This window comes from Rhincodon typus, chromosome 24 (assembly GCF_021869965.1).
Source record: "Rhincodon typus isolate 14 chromosome 24, sRhiTyp1.1, whole genome shotgun sequence".
NCBI lineage: Eukaryota > Metazoa > Chordata > Chondrichthyes > Orectolobiformes > Rhincodontidae > Rhincodon > Rhincodon typus.
The window spans coordinates 14,377,414-14,395,318 of NC_063355.1; the positions used below are offsets into that span (position 1 = coordinate 14,377,414).

At 40.2% G+C, this 17,905-nt stretch overlaps 1 protein-coding gene across 1 annotated transcript in view; it reads right to left on the reverse strand.

Annotated features, from left to right (window-relative positions):
- Nucleotides 1-17,905, reverse strand: part of ksr2 (kinase suppressor of ras 2) — a 302,030-nt gene that overhangs the window by 80,764 nt on the left and 203,361 nt on the right. The window contains exons 10-14 of the mRNA XM_020528680.2: nucleotides 17,398-17,566; nucleotides 14,830-14,910; nucleotides 5,944-5,985; nucleotides 5,475-5,541; nucleotides 471-522 (exon numbers count right to left, since the gene is read on the reverse strand). Coding sequence (XP_020384269.1) covers nucleotides 471-522; nucleotides 5,475-5,541; nucleotides 5,944-5,985; nucleotides 14,830-14,910; nucleotides 17,398-17,566 — 411 coding nt within the window. The remainder of the gene's footprint in view (nucleotides 1-470; nucleotides 523-5,474; nucleotides 5,542-5,943; nucleotides 5,986-14,829; nucleotides 14,911-17,397; nucleotides 17,567-17,905) is intronic.

Consider the following 17,905-nt stretch of genomic DNA (forward strand, 5'->3'; position numbering starts at 1 on the left):
TCCATCATAGTTGAGATGAACTAAGAAGCTAATATAATGCAAGCCAAGTTCGAGAACTGAGACCTTTCTTATCATGTACGGGTTGGTTTCATGCTTGATTCATTTATTAATTCAATCACTGAGGAAGCAGGTTAGCACAGAAATTTTAATTTAATGTAACACAGCCGCAGTATATTTATATAAGAATAAAATTTAATTTTCATTCTATCAACATTTGAACAATCCAGCCTAGAATCTACATTTATTTCTTTCAATCACAAGAATTAAAATAAATCACTTGATGCTGGGGTTACTTAACTGCTGATCAGCAAAAATAGGCTTAGCTTCCTAAATTTATTAAGTCCATCAGCACTTAAATTAAATCTCTTATAAATTGATTTATCCTTCAGTTGTGTGGCTGCTTATGTTTACGTGATAAAGTCATTAGCTTTAGGATGTCAGTAAGTAAAGTTTCATCATTTTCAACCTACCTCTGATGAGGGTTCATTCACTTCCACTCTAAGTGAGGGAGTTCCTTCACTTCTGTAATAAAAACAGACCATTATGTTTTACAGTAGCTAGTAGTTTAAATATCATTCATACAAACAAAAAAAAATTCAAACAGTGTGTTTTATTTTCGACATTGGACATTGATTGAGCAGGGGTACTGTTTAGAAATTAATACTCCTGCAAGAACTTTACAATACAGACATGCTTCATACAATTTCAAGTCACTGATTATAATAAATAAGAACTTGCTGGATCTAATGAATCATAACAATAAACATATAATAGACTTAGCTTATCTATCTCTTTGACCTTCCATGGCCCATTCCTTGTCAAAATCACTAAGGGGAAAGTCACATATATTGCAAATTCTGTCAAGGGTGATAGGGCTCTCAAGAAAGGGTTAACTGCAGTCGTTAAATGCGTCAAAATTGTTTGGACTATGATAACCAGTTCTTGCCTCTTTTGGTACCATACAGTGCTGATGCTTGTTTGGTTGTCCCACTTACTTGCATGACCCATAGCTGGTATTGGTTTATCACAACGAGTACTGGCAAATTAACTGTCTAATTCAGCTTTCACAACCAGTGACAACAACTTTAAATTCAGGTCATCAGCAGGCATGAAATGACAACAGTTCTGTGACTCAGAATGTGCATGAGACAGGTCAGTCTCATGGTTGACTATGCTTTTTTGTCTGTCTCCTGCCTTGAGGATTTCTGTAACCTATTGACATTTCACTCAACAAGACTGCCAATCTTCCAGAATAACCCTGGAGTTCTCTGTAATGAAAGAGTATATTTATGGATACTGCTTCCAGCTACCCTGGAGAAGAATTGACGGCACAAAAATAAACGCTTTCCCTCCATTTCCATTGAGCATTTCAATTTATTAGTCATAACACAATCAGAGATTGGAGGGGAAAAATACAGGACGATTACTCAGGGTGTAGAAATACTCAATTAAGCCAGGGAAAGTCTGTACATTTCCCAAGTAATATGCAAAGATGTGTGCTATTGGGAAGTACAGCACTTATCATTTTTCCTTGAGGTTAGGACAGAATTTTCCAGAAATGGGTCATATGGTCCAACAGGTCATTGCTAGTGTTCCACTCTAATTGAGATATTAGAGAATGAATTAATTAGAGAAGTTTCTGCTTAATTCCTTATTGGATATACAGTGGATGTCCATTATAACATGCTTCATTATGTTGTGAATTCCATCTCATGGCTCCCATCTTCATTTTTACTGGTCAAAAACAGAAGCAGGATTTTCTCAAGAACACAAGAACTAGGATTGGGAGTAGGCAATTCAGCCTCTTGAACTTGCCCCTTACATCTTAAGGTGGTCCAGCTATAGTGCAGTTACACCCTATAATGGACTTCCACTAATTAATTATTGCATTATATTTATGATCCTTTTGGATTCTTCCCAAGTATAATTATCTTATTTAAGTTTACCTCATCAAATTCCTTCATCATGTTACAGAACTCACTAAGGTCATCTCTCAGTCTTCTTTTTAGCCTGTTCCATCTTCTCTTATAGTTATATTTTCTCAGTGCTGATACCATCCTTGTAAATCAATTTGCAAAATATTTTTTACTTTATTCCTTTAAGGCCACAAGACGCAATAATGAATAAATCCTTGAATCACAGGTCACATCTGCTTTATTATGGAAGTTTTTCTATATATAGGAAATTATTGGTTTTTATTTGGATGATTTTTAAAAGGAGAACATCATTAGAAATTCCTGTACCAACGGTGAAGCACTCAAGTCTGATGGATGTGTCTCAATAATTACACAGAATCTACAGCATGTAAGCAAACAATTCAAAACATCTGGTTTTAGCTTCCTCCAACCTTTTTCCAACCCTATACCCATATCCTTTAGTTTCCTACAGCAATGTACGATCATCCTCACCCCAGGCATGTGCTTTCCCACCAGCAGAGGTGGTAGCATAGCACAGGAAGATGGTATGAACTGCAGATGCTGGAGTCAGAGTCAAAACAGTGCAGAGCTGGAGGAACACAACAGGTCAGGCAGCATCAGAGAAGCAGGTGAGTCGACGTTTCGGGCCTAGACCCTCCATCAGGACTGGGTGAGGGGAGGGGACGGGGAGCTGGGAAATTAAATAGAGGGAAGAGGGGTAGGGTTAGGGGAAGGTAGGTGGGATAGCAATAGGTGGATATCGGTAGGAATAGTGGGGATTGGTCAGTGGGAAGGGTGGGGCAGTTAGGTGGGGAAGAAGATGGACAAGTAGTGTCAGATCAAAGAGGCAGTGATGAGAGGGAGGTTTGGTCATGGGATGAGGCTGGGGGTGGGGAGATTTTGAAACTAATGAACTCTGTGTTTAGGCCATCAGGCTGTAGGCTCCCGAGGCGGAATATGAGGTGTTGTTCCTCCAGTTTGTGGGTGTCATTGTGACACTGGAATAGGCCCAGGATGGACATGTCACGCAGGGAGTGGGTGGGGAAGTTAAAATGGTTAGCAACCGGAAGGTGGTGTTGATTATAGCATACGGAGTGCAGGTAAACCAGGTTGGAGGATGTACAGGTGAACCCCTGACAGATATACAGTTGGGAGGGAGCTGTCTGGAGAGTCCTCAACTTTGACTTTGCACCTCATGAAGTCTCATGCCATCACGTCAAACAAGGGCAAAAGCCCTCCTGTTGCTTACCACATCCTGCCCCCTCAGGTTTTCTTCAGCAGTCATACTGGATTCATAATGTTAGTCTTGTTTCTCTCTCCACAGATACTGAGTTTTTCCAGCACTTTCTGTGCTTGTTTCAGATTCCCACTCCCTGGTGTATTTTGCTGTTATTTTAGTGACTAAGAAAGTTGGTATGAGATAAACCCCAAGGAAATGACAGCAGAGCTAGAGAGATCAAAGGACCGCACATGCATGGTCCAGGTCAGTGAATGCATCATGAATTGACATCCTCCATGCACCAAACCACCAACTTCTCACGCTGACCAATACACTGCATCCACATCATTCAATCAGTATCAGTCCCTGACATTCAGGACACATATCTAACACTCAGATACACCAGACCCTCACACTGATTCCGATGATGTCAGACTCACCTGGTTCCCAATGATTTTACATACCATGTATGCCATCCAGCTGTGGTTGGCATATCAGCCAAACACAGTTCTACACTACTACTGACATTCTGTCCTCTCAATTGACAGCATTGCAGACTGTGATATGATTATGCCTTGTATCTTTTATCAACTCTCAAATCAGCCTCACACTGCTCTGTGGTGCCATGAGCGAGTAGCTGATGGTGTAACTATGGACCTCCTTCCTTTCCACACCACTTTCCTTTCACCAACCTGACACTTACCCATTTCGTTTTCCAGATACCCAGGGACTGTCACCTGCTTGGCCAAAGTGCAAAGAGGAGGAGGTGGCTCCATCGCCCTGTCTAACTATGGCAGTCACCAGCTCTGATACTGGTAGTGTTGTACCCGTGAGGCAAGAATAAAGTTGGGACTGCTCATGATGAATCAGAGGGCTCAATTGAGTTCAAGCAGGCCGTAGGAAAAGGACTATCCATGTGTCAGTTTATTGCAGGGTGAGGTTGCAGATGAACTCTACTAGGGGGAATGGAGATGAAGATCACATAGGAGCAGCTTCTAGCGGAATGCTGATGAGCATACACACCAAGATAGTGGGTGCATTGACATGCCTGTCAAAAAGCCTCCGGCCACTGTTCAGTAGCATAGAGGAGTCCAGCTCCAGAAGGTATCACTCAGGGCTTGTGTTCTCTGCATCCTCTACTTCATCTTCAATCCTGCTGCTGACCCAGAGGCACTAATTGGCTAATACCTCAACCTCAGCCTAACCATTGTGCACATAGGTCACCAGATCATCTGCCTTTCCTCAGAGGATGCTGCAACACTCCTTGCAAAATCCAGGAGCTCTCAACAGCTTCTTCAAGAACACTTCAGAGTACTTAAAGACACATTGTAACAGTGTAAGTTATATCTGAAAATTGAGTAATTGGTCCCTTATATAATACTAGTTCCAACGCCCTCCAGCAGCTGAAATCATTTACTTTAGTGGGTGATAAGTGAATATGTAGGCAGAACTTCCAAGTTAGTAAATAGAGCATCCAGTTAGCTGGTAGGGCTATATGATGTCATAACAGCACAAACTCAGAAGAGTCCAGCATGCACACAGGGCACTGGTAGAAACATCCTCACAGCCAGTGGGGCCAATAGCGATAACAAGTGAAGGTACAGTGCACCTCAACTGCAGGACCTCCAGTTTCCAAAGCATCATTACCAGCAGTGCCACTGATCAGAAATCCACATTCTTCATCTTTTCAAGGCGTTTCAAAAGTCGTGTTTAATTTTTCTGACTGTACTAACCAACGTTAGAAAGCCCAAGTGGAATATGAATGTTTAACTGATGATATTTAAGCAAATAAATGAGAGGATACCACACGATGAAAACTAGTTTGTTCAAAACTTAAATTTTACCGTTGTCCTTGCACTCATTAATTGTGGATAGTAAGACATCACTGATGACATTTCTGTTAAATCAATAGGTCAGTGTGTACACATATAGGAACTGTTGTGAAGTAGGCTTCATAAAGTCAATCTGACTTAGGTCAGGTAAGGTATTGAGATGTTTATTGCTTTCTGCTGAACAGGCAATTCTGAGGTACTTTGGTCTAAGCCCAGTACCGATAGGTTCTATAGGAAAGTGAAAATAAAAAACAAGCCTCTTTCCAAATCCATACCACATTTGAAAGCACAGGCTTTCACTAGAATCCTTGGCTATGGTGTCAAAGTGACTGAAAACCCATTGTCTTAGAAATTATCTATGTGAGTATACTTTCTCTAATACTGTATTGCAATATATCAGCATGGCAAGATAGCACCATACCACTCTACATTCAGTATTTCTGTAGACTATGTAAAAGCTTAATATTACAAAGTTCATTCAAACTAGTCAGTATCAAAATCTCTTACATGGGATCTGAGTTGACAGGATGGAGAATAACTTGTGGAGTTCGGCTTTGTACCTCGGGTGTGACATCTAGGAAGAAGATATTAAGTTTGACGAAGGGAGAAGTTATCAGCTGACAATTAAAAGGAAGCAATCATAAATTTAACATCAAATAAAGAATACCAACTCTCTGAAGAACCTCAGAACAACCTCACTTATTAAAAGGAGCTACCTTAATCTTGGAGAAATCAAACAAAAACTATGAATTTATTCATGCGTCCTAGTCAAATATTTATCAAAGGATCTTGCAGTTATGGCAATGACAGACACATAATTTAATTCATTAAAGCATTCCAAATGTCAATAATTAAAGGGAAAAATGTGCCTTAAGAAAATATAAGAATTATGACTAGTTGCATTGTATCCACCAAAATATGTATACTTGTGTACTGCACGATGGAAAGAAATATTGGTCAACTGAAGATTACCTACCAGGAAAAATGAACTGCTGCTTGTACTTGAAATAATGAGAAGCTTGCAACAGAGAAAAGGCAGAACTGTAAGCAAAGTAATCAAGACCAAGTAAAACATAGGCACAAAGGCATCCTCTTATTTTTATCATAATTATTACATTAGTTATTTTGATTGTTGAGAAAGTCATGTTACTTTACATCAGGCTGTCAATACTATACACTAGAACAACTAATAACAAAATGCCAAAATTTCAGGTACAATTAAGTTAATTCTGTAAGAGTTCTACATTACTTAGTTCTATAATAGGGGTTTAAATATTTTTCCACATTTGGTGTACAACCTGCTAATGAAATGATATTATTCTGTTTTCAAATGTGCTATTGTGTTAGATGCAACTTTGTCAGCAGGATTGACAGGACAAGAACAAATTACAGTGCAAATGTAATAATTTTTAAAAATAATTTCTTGAGCTACTTAACTTACAATGAATATGCGAAATGCGCTAAGCTTCTCAGAAATGATTACATGGCAAAACCTGTTTTTCCCATCCGTTACTGCAGAGTAGAGAATCATGCAATTGAGAAATGCCAGAATCTGCTTGTTATAAAAGGAGATACCTTGAAGTATGTTACCAACGCTATTGTAATGACCAGAGGGCAATAAGAGAGTGATCCTTTTTTCTCCAAAAATCTATATCATGTGTCTTAAATTTTCTAATGAAGGGACACTTTTGCTGGACTGACAACATGGCCACTGATATCACCATGCAAGTTGGCCACAATTCCTGGAAAGTTGTGATCAGCAGTAACCAGAGCACAGACGTTTATGTCATTCCCCCAGGGTTGTCACCCATTGCAGCCAAACCAACACAAAAGAGCAGTAGACAAGATGTCAAACTCAGTCAGTTCAGCCATGAAATATATAAACTCCTTAGTGGGCTCAACAGCATAGATGTGGAGAGGATGTTTCTTCTGTGGGAGAGTCTAGGACAAGAGGGCATAGTCTCGGAATAAGGGGTCGCCCACTAAAGACAAAGATGAGAAATTTCTTCTCTCAGACTGGTGAATCTGTGGAATTCTTTAGTGCAGGGAAGTGTACAGGCTGGCTAGTTAAATAGATTCAAGACTGAGTGTGGAAATTACAGGTTTGGGGAAAAGCAGGAAAGTGGAGTTGAGGATTATCATATCAGCCATGATGTCACTGAATAGTGGAGCGGATTCGATGGGCCAGTTGACCTACTTCTGCTCCTATGCCATACAGTCTTGTAGCTTTAAAGGAGACCATTAAAACCATTACTTGACTTGGTGCCAATGGCTCCACCGAAGACAATAAGTTTGGCCAGGACATTAAAACCCACCTCATTAGCTGAGTAGCTAAGCCGGAAACCCAGGTCACATGACTGAAACTGGTTTGTTTGAGTCACTTTTGATTATACAGTTTTGACTTCTTTCCTGAGCCTGCTGATAGAACTCTGAGAGAACATAACAAAAGCAGTTCCAGGGTTAGTTTAACCTGCCTCAAGTCTCGATCTCTCTCAAAGGTCTGATTTCTGGAAAGAATTCTGCATTTCACCTGCAAAGTGAACCAATTTCCACCTTACAACTACTGTATCTTCACCAGCAATTTGACCACATCTGTTCTTTGTGAGAGTAACTCTATGTAATGTATTGCAAGGAGTCATAAGCACCTCTCTCCACCAGAGAGAGACAATTGGCCATGTACAGCTTGAGGGGGGGCTAAGGTGAGAAGGCTGGGCTTCCATGACAAACTTATGCATACAGCTGACTGAAGAACCTCATCTGGATATTGACTTACTGGACTCAAGTTCATGTGAACTAACTCCATTATCTTTCATTTTAAGTAACTTTTTACGCTTAACTTTCTCCACCTGTATCGGATGCAAGTGTGTGAATGTGTGTTGCAATGGTTTTCCCAGGCTGTGAAAGTATTAATAATTCCTACTTTGCTTTTATCTCAAAGAATTTGTTGTGGGGCAATTTTAAGTTGGACTTCATAAACAGGGTTTGGGAGAACACACAAATATAAAACAAAGAACTGCGGATGCTGGGAAATCTGAAATAAAAACAGAACCTGCTGGAGAAAATCAGCAGGTCTGGCAGCATCTGTGGAGAGAAAGCAGAGTTAATGTTTTGAGTTCTGAAGAAGGCTTGCACACCAAACACATCTCTACCTATTTTGTTTTAAAAGGGAAAAGAAAGTAAGTAAATAAAATTATAAGTCACCTGATATGGACAAGAAAAGAGGTCAGTAAAAATAATTCAATTAACTTGTCCCTTTTGTGAATGAAACTACAGGCCTTGAACAGATACGTAAGCTCCATGCCGTTTACTGTGAACACCTAGAAGGTAAATAATTGACACCCCATTGAATAAAGAACTAAGGGTAAAGCAATTATAAGGACTGAGGTGATGAGTACTTCTGTAATGGTGAGAGGCTTTGAAGTATAAATTTCCAAAGGGACCTTTTTTTCGTGTGTCACTGAAGTTAGCATGCAGGTGCAGCAGGCAATCACAAAGGCAAATGGTATGTTGGTCATTACTGCAAGAGGATTTGAGCACAGTTGTAAAAATGTCTTGCTTCAATTGTACAGAATTTTTATGGAACTGCACTTGGAGTATTGTTTGCAATTTTGATACCCTTACCTAAGAAAGAATATACCTGCCATAGGTGCTTGCTATCTGATTCCTGGATGGCAAGAACGTCCTATCAGGAGAGACTGAAGAAACTGAGCCTGCATTCTCTAGAGTTCAAAACAAATGAGCGGCGATCTCATTGAAACTGACAGAACTCAAGGACGAGAGAGAACAGCTACAGAAAAGATGTTTCTGCGGTTGCAGGTGTTTGGAACCAGGCGACACAGTTTCAGAATAAGGGGCAAGCCATGCTGAAGGACTAAGATAAATATACTGAGTACTGAAAAAGGCCAAAAAAAGTTTGGAAATCTATTAGTGGCTAACATAAATGGAATGTACAAGCATTTAATAAACATATCAAAAATGAAACTGCAGTCAAAGGAATTGATTAGTGATGAAAAGGAAGTTATTCTGTTTGGAGGCTGAAGGTGTGAAAAGGTAGTATGTGAGCAGGTTCAGCCTGTTTTCACTTGAAAAAAATGCTGCCCATGTAGCAATAGAGGAGTCAGTTGCGATTTTGGCCAGGAGCAAAATAGATAAAGATGAGATATTTAAAATGTGACAATACTCAAAAGTAGAAAGGTAGGAAGGGAGGTAAGGGTTAACACAGTGTGGAGCTGGAGGAACACAGCAGGCCTGGCAGCATCGGAGGAGCAGGAAAGCTGACATTTTGGGTCGGGACCCTTCTTCTGAAATGGGGGAGGGGTAGCTGTGTTCCTCCAGCTCCACACTGTGTTATCTCTGACTCCAGCATCAGCAGTTCTCACTATCTCAGCAAGGGAGGTAAGTAGTGTTGTTCACTAGGTATGTGCTGCAGCTAACATACTCTTCTTAAAGGCTCCCTTCATCTTAAAGGCATGTACACACCCGAGTTAAAAGTTGCTGGAAAGTCTTTAGGAATACTGAAGGTGATGAAGAATGGCACAACAGACAAGATACCACACAACACAAGACAGAACCAGCAAGGGGATCTCCATGTCTTTATCCTTAGGTCTGCTTGAAAAACTTGAAAAGTCATAGATTAGGAAGCAGCACAGCCAGTGCTGTCTCCAGGACAATGGTAGTAATTGGGTTATGGTCCTTTTTAAGTCCCCCTCACCCTCGTTCTGCAGTCTGACATGAAGTAAAAACTCCAGGTATTGTGACCTTGCTTTCCTTCTCATTCCAACCCTTACCCTTGTGCTTTTTTCACAGTCAGACATCCACAATTGTTATCTGTACATGGTATCTAGGAGGATGAAGAGCAATTACCTCAGACAGCACCTTCCAAACCCACAACCACTTCTATGTACAAGGTCAAGGACAGCAGATATATGGGAACACCACTACCTACAAGTTCCTCTCCAAGCCACTCACCATCCTGACTTGGAAATACATCACCATTCCTTCAATGTCGCTGGGACAAAATCCTGGAATTTCCTCCCTAACGGCATTCTGGGTCAACCTACAATGGGGGTTCACCACCACCTTCCCAAGGACAACAAATCTGACCAGCCAGGGATGCCTACATCTCACAAATGAATAAAAAAATCTTTGACAATAATGAGGAGGCAGCAACACTTAAGCCATTAGCTCAGAGACTCACTTGCAAGAGGCTTGTATAGTGTTGGGATAAGCACAAGGTGAGTCACTGGGCATGACTGGGTTTCAGCCAGGCTAGGAGGAAAAGGTGGCTGATGTGCCAGCTTCTTGGAGGGCAAGGTATCAGACGAATTCCATTCTGGGGTCTCAGGGAGAGGATTTTGATGGCTGACACATAGAAGATCACTGATGATGATCCAAATTGAAATGCTAATTACATTGGCAGGCCTGCCAAATAGTCTCCTATCACTGTCAAGGAATACAGAATAGTCTGACTTCAACAGGACATAGGCTGTCATGCCGACCTCAGAGCCTCTCCTTTCCACAATGGAAGTGGTAGCTAGCTCCACTACAGCACCAGTGAACAAATCCCTAATGTCACATTTGGCATCCGATATCTCAACTTCCACGGCAGCACAGCGGACTTCGCCTGAACTGCAGGCTCAGATTCTTACGGTGGATGCCAATCTTAGTCCCCAAAGGGACCTCCAGGCTCTCAGCAGTAGCATGATCAAAGAATACTAGCTCATGGAAGTGCACCCACAAGGCAGACACCAAGGGAATGCACAAGAGTGAATAGTTGTTTGCTGTTTCCATAACTTCATCTGCTATTGCATTAAAATATTTTCTGAAGGTTTTTGTTGGTGTTCTTTACAAACTGATCTTGCAGGATGTGATGGAGCATCTGAAACGGATGTGACAGTGGGCATGATTGGTCAAAGATGATGTGGGGATGTTTGATTCAATTGAAGAAGAACGTCGGGAGACTGCTCTCTTGCTCTCTTGTCCAGTTGCAAGAGGTTCATGTAACCTTACTCCTGCCTCCTCCCCTTCTTCCTCTGTAGTGACTGTAATGAGGTCAGCCTAGTGGACTTTACAGAATATGAGTTCCCTGATTGAGGCTGTTAACCTGGTCCAATCAGGGAGCCCTGGTTAACAGATAAAAAGGGGACTGTCAGAGATACTGCACTCTGAAAGCTGACACTATACTAAAGTCAACGACTGTTCATGTGTAAATTAAGGGTTACTCGGTGACAGGATACTGGCTTCCGTGGAGTTATTTCATCCTCTTCCTCTGAGGTGGCTGATGGGTTGCAGCAGTTAAATGGCTAAGGGAGACCATGACTTTCACATGCCATTGGGCAAAGTGACCACAGTCTGATCTGTGATTGCCAATTGGTGAATTGGAGCCATGGCTGACATCATTCTTGGTTCATTTGAATGGTATAGCTCCCAGTAGTGGGAGCGTGAATGGTGGGTTGTGTGTTAAACCATACTTCTTCTCTTCCCTCCTAAAAAAATTTCCACCGTATAACATCTCTGTACCATTCCTTCCCTCCCCTTAAATGTCTACCCTCTGTGGAACAGATCCCTCTTGCCCCAGAAGTAGTTCCAGTGCTTCAAGCACTGTCTGGTCACATATGAACTCGTTATCTCACTATTCTCAACTCTTTTCCTTCCTAAGGCACTGCTTCCTCCATAGACCATGATTTCCAGCTGCTTCCACAAAACGTATTTGCTTGGTTTTCTATTGTGACACTGAGGCTCCTAATGATTCATTAAGTTTGGAAATGCTGCAGTCATAACAATTCTGTGCACTCTCCTGTTGAGCAGTGCAGTACATCAGCTAAAAAGAAATAAGTCACAGCACAAATCCACTGCTTTCAACTGAAACAGATATAGCAGTACATAGCCTTTCAGGACTTCTTAGCCTACAATTACAACATACTGTAACTAATGACCATATTAATGAAGTTAAGACAATGATCTTTGTGATGCAAGGTGTGATTTATATTTGTTTTAATATCGTTTATTTTAGATTTTGGATTTGATCTGTTGTTTTGGTCTGTGTGTCTGAAGTGGTTTAATGATTAGCTTGTAAGTATTTCTGCAGCTATGGTGATTTTAAGTAAAAGACCCTATAGGAGAGGGAGTTCCTGGCATGTAACGGAGTTTGTTTTCACTGGGACAATTTACGAGTAAACAAAGCAAAGAATTGTGCATAGGCTTTCAGTAGTTCAGCGGTTGTTTTGTTTTTTTCTTTTGATTAAGGGAACCATCAATAATTGGAAAAAAGAAGCTTTTGGGTTTCAGTTTGGCTGTTCTGCAGTAGCCCTTCCTGAAGATGGATGCAACAAACATTTGTTTCTGAGAAAGGGAGATCGTTTAGAACTATTAAGTATAGATTGCCTCTGTATAAGCAGTTTAGTTTAAAAGTTCCATACCAGAAATGTTTGGTTATAATCTTAAAGAAATTATTTGAAGCTGCAAAAGTATAAGCTATCAGGTTCTCATTATAGAGAATTGAAGCCACAGTTAAATTAAGCCCTATAACTGTGAAAGAGAAGGGAATTCTACCTGGTGTGAGTACCAAAAAATCTACTGCTTTGGGATTAATGGGATTAATTGTATTTTGGCTTTAAAATTTGTGGGGTTTTTTTTGTCAAGAGCCTGGTTTATTCCATTTTAATTTTCATTTCTTTGTGTAATAAACCTTTTTTATTGATAAAACAAAATCTGCAGTAAGATACACTTGTTTCTCAGTTCAAATCCATCTTGTTAAAATGAAAAGAAACAAAATATGATCTATCAATCCAAACTTCAGTTTTGGACCTGATTTATCCAGTCTTAACATCAGTAAAGTTAGGATCATAATACCGTGTAATTCTTCACATCACCAATGATTATCAGGCAAGAGCAACTAGCCTACCCAATGTTGAATCAGAGACATAGCCCTGTTTTAGATTTAAGTGCAAACTGTGCTCAAATTCACACTCGTTTTAAGAAGTGCTTCATTTTTTAGTTGAATTTTTGTTCTATTATATTTTGTATCACCTAACACAAAATCTTCCATGAATCAGAACAGTTTTAGGTGATAGTTTTTTGAAGTTTTTTTTAATTACTTGAAGTATTCCTTGAAATATCTGAATTGAAAATGAAACAGCTTTATCAATGTAGCTGAAAATGGAATTGACATAAAAAGCATTTTTAATCCAAGTGTCCATTCCCTGTGAGTAACACAACTTTGAATAACTGAAAATTGCATCAAACAGTATAACTAGCCATTTACCTTGCTGTACATCCAGTTTCTTACCAAATTAAAAATATGTAACTCACTACGATGATTAATTCAGTATGGGGGCCGAGGGTATGGTCACTTTTGTAGGTGGAACCAGCTACAAGCACAATTTTTAAAAATGATCATAGAAACCTGAATTGTGCTTAAAATTGACACTGTCTTTCATGTTGGCTCCACTTTTATTTTCTGAATTACTTTGACAAAAAACACCAAAACAAACTGGTGAAAATTCTAGAGACAACGCAGTGTGGAGCTGGAGGAACACAGCAGGCCAGGCAGCATCAGAGGAGCAGGAAAGTTGATGTTTCGGGTTGGGACCCTTCTTCACAAATGGGGAAGGGGAAGGGAGCTGGGAAATAAATACAGAGGAGGGATGGGGCTGGGGAAGGTAGGTGGGATGGTGATAGGTGAATGCAGATAGGGAGTGGTGGAGATTGGTCAGTGGGATGAGTGGGGCGGATAGGTGGGAGAGATGATAGACAGGTTGTGTCAGGTCAAGGAGACGGGGAAAATTCTAGGCCATCAAGTTATTAGATCGAAAAGGATGTGGGAGTTTATGCCATTCTCCTTACAAGCCAATTTCCAAGAGGACCAAATGCAATGCTATCAAGGCTCAGCTATGCACAGCACTTTTTGACATGTTACAGAACCTTGAACTCATCATCCCAAACCTGCCAGAAAAAGCACATTGATAATTCTTGGGTATTACCTTTTAAAATTCATTTACAGGACATGGACATCACTAACCAGGCCAATATTTACTGACCATCCATAACTACCCAGAGGACAATTAAGAGTCAAAAACATTGCTGTAGGTCAGAAGTCATACGTAAGCCAAACCAGATTAGAACAGTAATTTCCTTCCCTAAAGGACCTTATTGAACCAGATAGGTTTTTCCTGGCAATCAGTTCATGGTCAGCCTTCAATTCTTAATTCCAGATTTTTATTGAACTCAAATTCCACCATCAGCCATGGCAGGATTTGAAGCTGGGACCCCAGAACTGGAATTTTGGATTAATGGTCGAGTGATTATACCAGTAGGCCATGGTTGTACTTAGAGTTTATCATTCACTGAATGCCCAGTACAAAATACATGTCAGGAGCATAAATTCATAAAAATCTACCTAAATATGCAATCACAGATCAACAAAATAAGACTAAATTTCATCAACATATTTTGATTCTTTTTGTGAATATTCTTACCTTGACATTCTTCAGTTTATGATATTTCTCACTTTCTCTAAATTCTATTTTCTCAATGATATCAGGATTGAGTAGCCTTTAATAATACATCATCAAGGATACACTTCTCTCCTTGCTCTTACTGTGTAAGGGCAGATGTGACTCAATTTTCCAACTTGACTGTCACTGCATTTCCCATTATGCTTGTCATAATGAACAGTTTATACTGTACAAGGTTATCACAGTTTTTAAATAAATGACACATAAAACTCTCATCCTTCAGGTTAAACAATAATTCAAAATATGAGATGGAGAACCTCAGTGACACAACAGAAAATTGGGTGGTAAACTATTTACTTTTAAGTATGTAAATATAGACCAGATACAATTGTTAGAAATGGAGTTACCTTGTGGTGGGCTTGTGTGACTGTGGCTCTCAAGCAAGTCACTGCTTGTGATTGTCCTCAACCGAATGTTAGTGAGTATACCTGATTTAGAAGAAAAGCGCAATTCTAAAATCCATTTAAGGTGGATGTTGATTGTACTTAAAAAACTGCCATTTCCCAAAGGATTAAATTGTAAATTACTATCATTTCAAGATTTTGTTGTGCAAAGAATTTGCTGTCAAACCTGCTGGCTTTTGTGCAATCTCTGATCTCATGGATGCCCTGTCCCCTGTTACCATAGAAATGGTTTGTGCCCTCGCTAATCATAGGCATTTGTTTTGCGGTTGATAGTAACAGCAGCTTTCCGTGGATTAGTAAGACAACCTACAATGGTTATTAACCGCCAAACACAGAAAATGTTGAAGTGTAATTTTGAACAGAAATGGGTCTTGACACTTAAAAGAAAAACTGGTGAATTTGTAGATATTATCCCAATTGATGGCTAACAAAAATAACAACATATAATTGAACAGAGGAACTTGAAGAAAATGGCCAGTTTGAAATCAGTGGTATTTGATTTATTTTAAAAGTCATGATCTCCTTGAAAGGAGCTATTTTCTTTGCCACATCGATCGGAGCTTCAATTGAACTTTAACTCATCCACTGAGGTAACTGTATAGTCTAACCAAACCAGTGACCAGGTGCTTCAAGAGCCTAACAGCATGTCTTTGAAGTTATTATGCACACAGATCAAAAATTGTCAATCAGTGGAATGCGTGGTGCCAGAGGAAATAGATCGGAGGTTGATGGTTGAAAGTAACGAGTATTTAAACAAAGCAAGCACGGTTTGTTTCAAACAGCCTCTGCTCTTCAGAAGGTTGGCAATGCAAAATTCAATTTAAGGGAGAGTTGTCAAAAATTTGGAAGAACACCAGCTGTCAGAAGAGCTTCTGAGCAATAATTTACTGTAGGAAAGAATGCCAAATCACAAGACAGGCTAGGAGACTATTGCCATGGACAGGCATGAGCATTTATTTTAACATTAATCCCATGTCTAAGTTGAATTGGGCTATTAAGAACCAACTTCAATGGAGAGTTTCACAGGTCTATCAGACATCAGATCATTTTTAAAAACTTAACCTTTTAATGAACAGTTCTGAGTTTGAGTTCCATCTCATCCAGAGGTGTGTAATAACACCTCTCAACAGGTTGATTAGAAAATATCTAATAGATATAACCCTCAATGAGTTCCCAGTATCTAGTTATGTGCCACTCAATTGGCAGAAGCCAACTGAATGTTTATATACCCCTTGATGTACTTCCTCTCTGCTGGATTGTCAGGGATTTCACACATTTGTAATTAATTATATATACTAATCATTGCTTACATTTACAAGGTCACACTAAAACACAGCAGTTACAATATATTCCCCAGCACAGTTACAATATATTCCCCATTGCAAATTCATAGCTCCAGACATCATCATGGATGTAAAAAGTGCATGTTCCCACAGCAATTCTGAATGAACTGGAAAATACCGTCATCATTTGCACTTCTATGGGGAGTAGAATGCATGCCTACACATTGGTTAAAGACAAAAAAATGTCTTTTATCTACACCACGTGCAGATATTAGGCCTTTTGCAAATTCTTATAAGCAGTCTAACAACACTTGAGGCATCCTCTTCCCTGCATAGAGAGACAGTAAGAACTGCTGATGCTGGAGTCAGAGATAACACAGTGTGGAGCTGGAGGAACACAGCAGGCCAGGCAGCATCAGAGGAGAAGGAAAGCTGATGTTTTGGGTCGGGACCATGTCCGAAGAAAGGTCCCAATCTGAAAAGTCAGCTTCAGGTACACAGATTTTCTTACAGCATGGTGGGATTTGAACCCCAGTCTCCGGATCATTAACTGAGTTTCTGGGTGAATAGTCTAGGCAATAATACCACTAGGCCATCGCCCCCCCTATTAACTATCCCATGGTGAGCTGCAGAATTGGCTTTGCTGCCCTTTCCACAAGTTTGACCCTTGTCATCTGGAGTGAATTGTTCCAAAACGATCTCTTGTTAGTTTTGAACTATAATCCCAAACTATAATCCGTTGGGTGTGAAGGATTTGTTCCTAGTCATGTACTTATCCAAATGTCTTTTAAATGTTGTAACTGTACCTGCATCCACCAGTTCCTCTGGCAGTTCATTCCACATACCAATCACTCTCTGCATGAAAAAGTTGCCCCTCTTTAAATGTACGAAGAAAAAGAAAACCATGAAGAAAGATAAGCTGACATTCCTAATGGAATTTCCTTACCTGAACTGGGTGAAAGTTTCCATTGTCAACGTTAATCAATTGTATACCTCTATCATTTTCCATTTTGAATTTAAATTAAATACATCGGGGTTGATTTTGCATGTATGGACAGCCAAAGGGGACCCTTGACCCATCAAGAAATCACGGGGAGACAAAATGGGGAACTACAGGACATTCTGTTCTCGATTTTCCATCTTACAATAGCTCCCCAGCAGTACAGTGAGCTCAGAAATAGAGAACCCATTACTTTCAACACATTTCAATTGAACTGAAGTGGTGTACCTGACAGGTTGAATTGTTTCTGTTGCCGGGTGCACTGTGGTGACGGGTGAAGGGGTGAAGGAGGTGTCGCGTTGGGAGGTAGAGGCGGCGCTGGAGAGGACGGCGTTGACGACGTTGTTGATGAAGGATTACTGCTGGAATCCGGCTGATAAGGGACAGGTATATGATCCTGCAGATAAAGAGAAAAAGACCTTGCTTTGATAGCATGCAGTGGTACCACAAGTCCCTACCAGAATGGAGAAAACTGGAGAGTTGCCCCATCCATCACCCCTGCAAATTGGACCACTGATAGAGGTGGGCATTAGTTTTACAGACATCATTCAAAATAACTATCTGTCAATCACTGCATTCTGCTCAAATATTAATCCTGTGCTACTTGGAGACTGGTGCAGTTCCTCTCTTCAGTTCACAGACTGGATTTACACTCTCCTAAAGGCAGGGGCCATCGATAAATCTGATGAGGCATCTATCCGTCATCTATCTGCCTGTACATTTACCATGTGGTTGC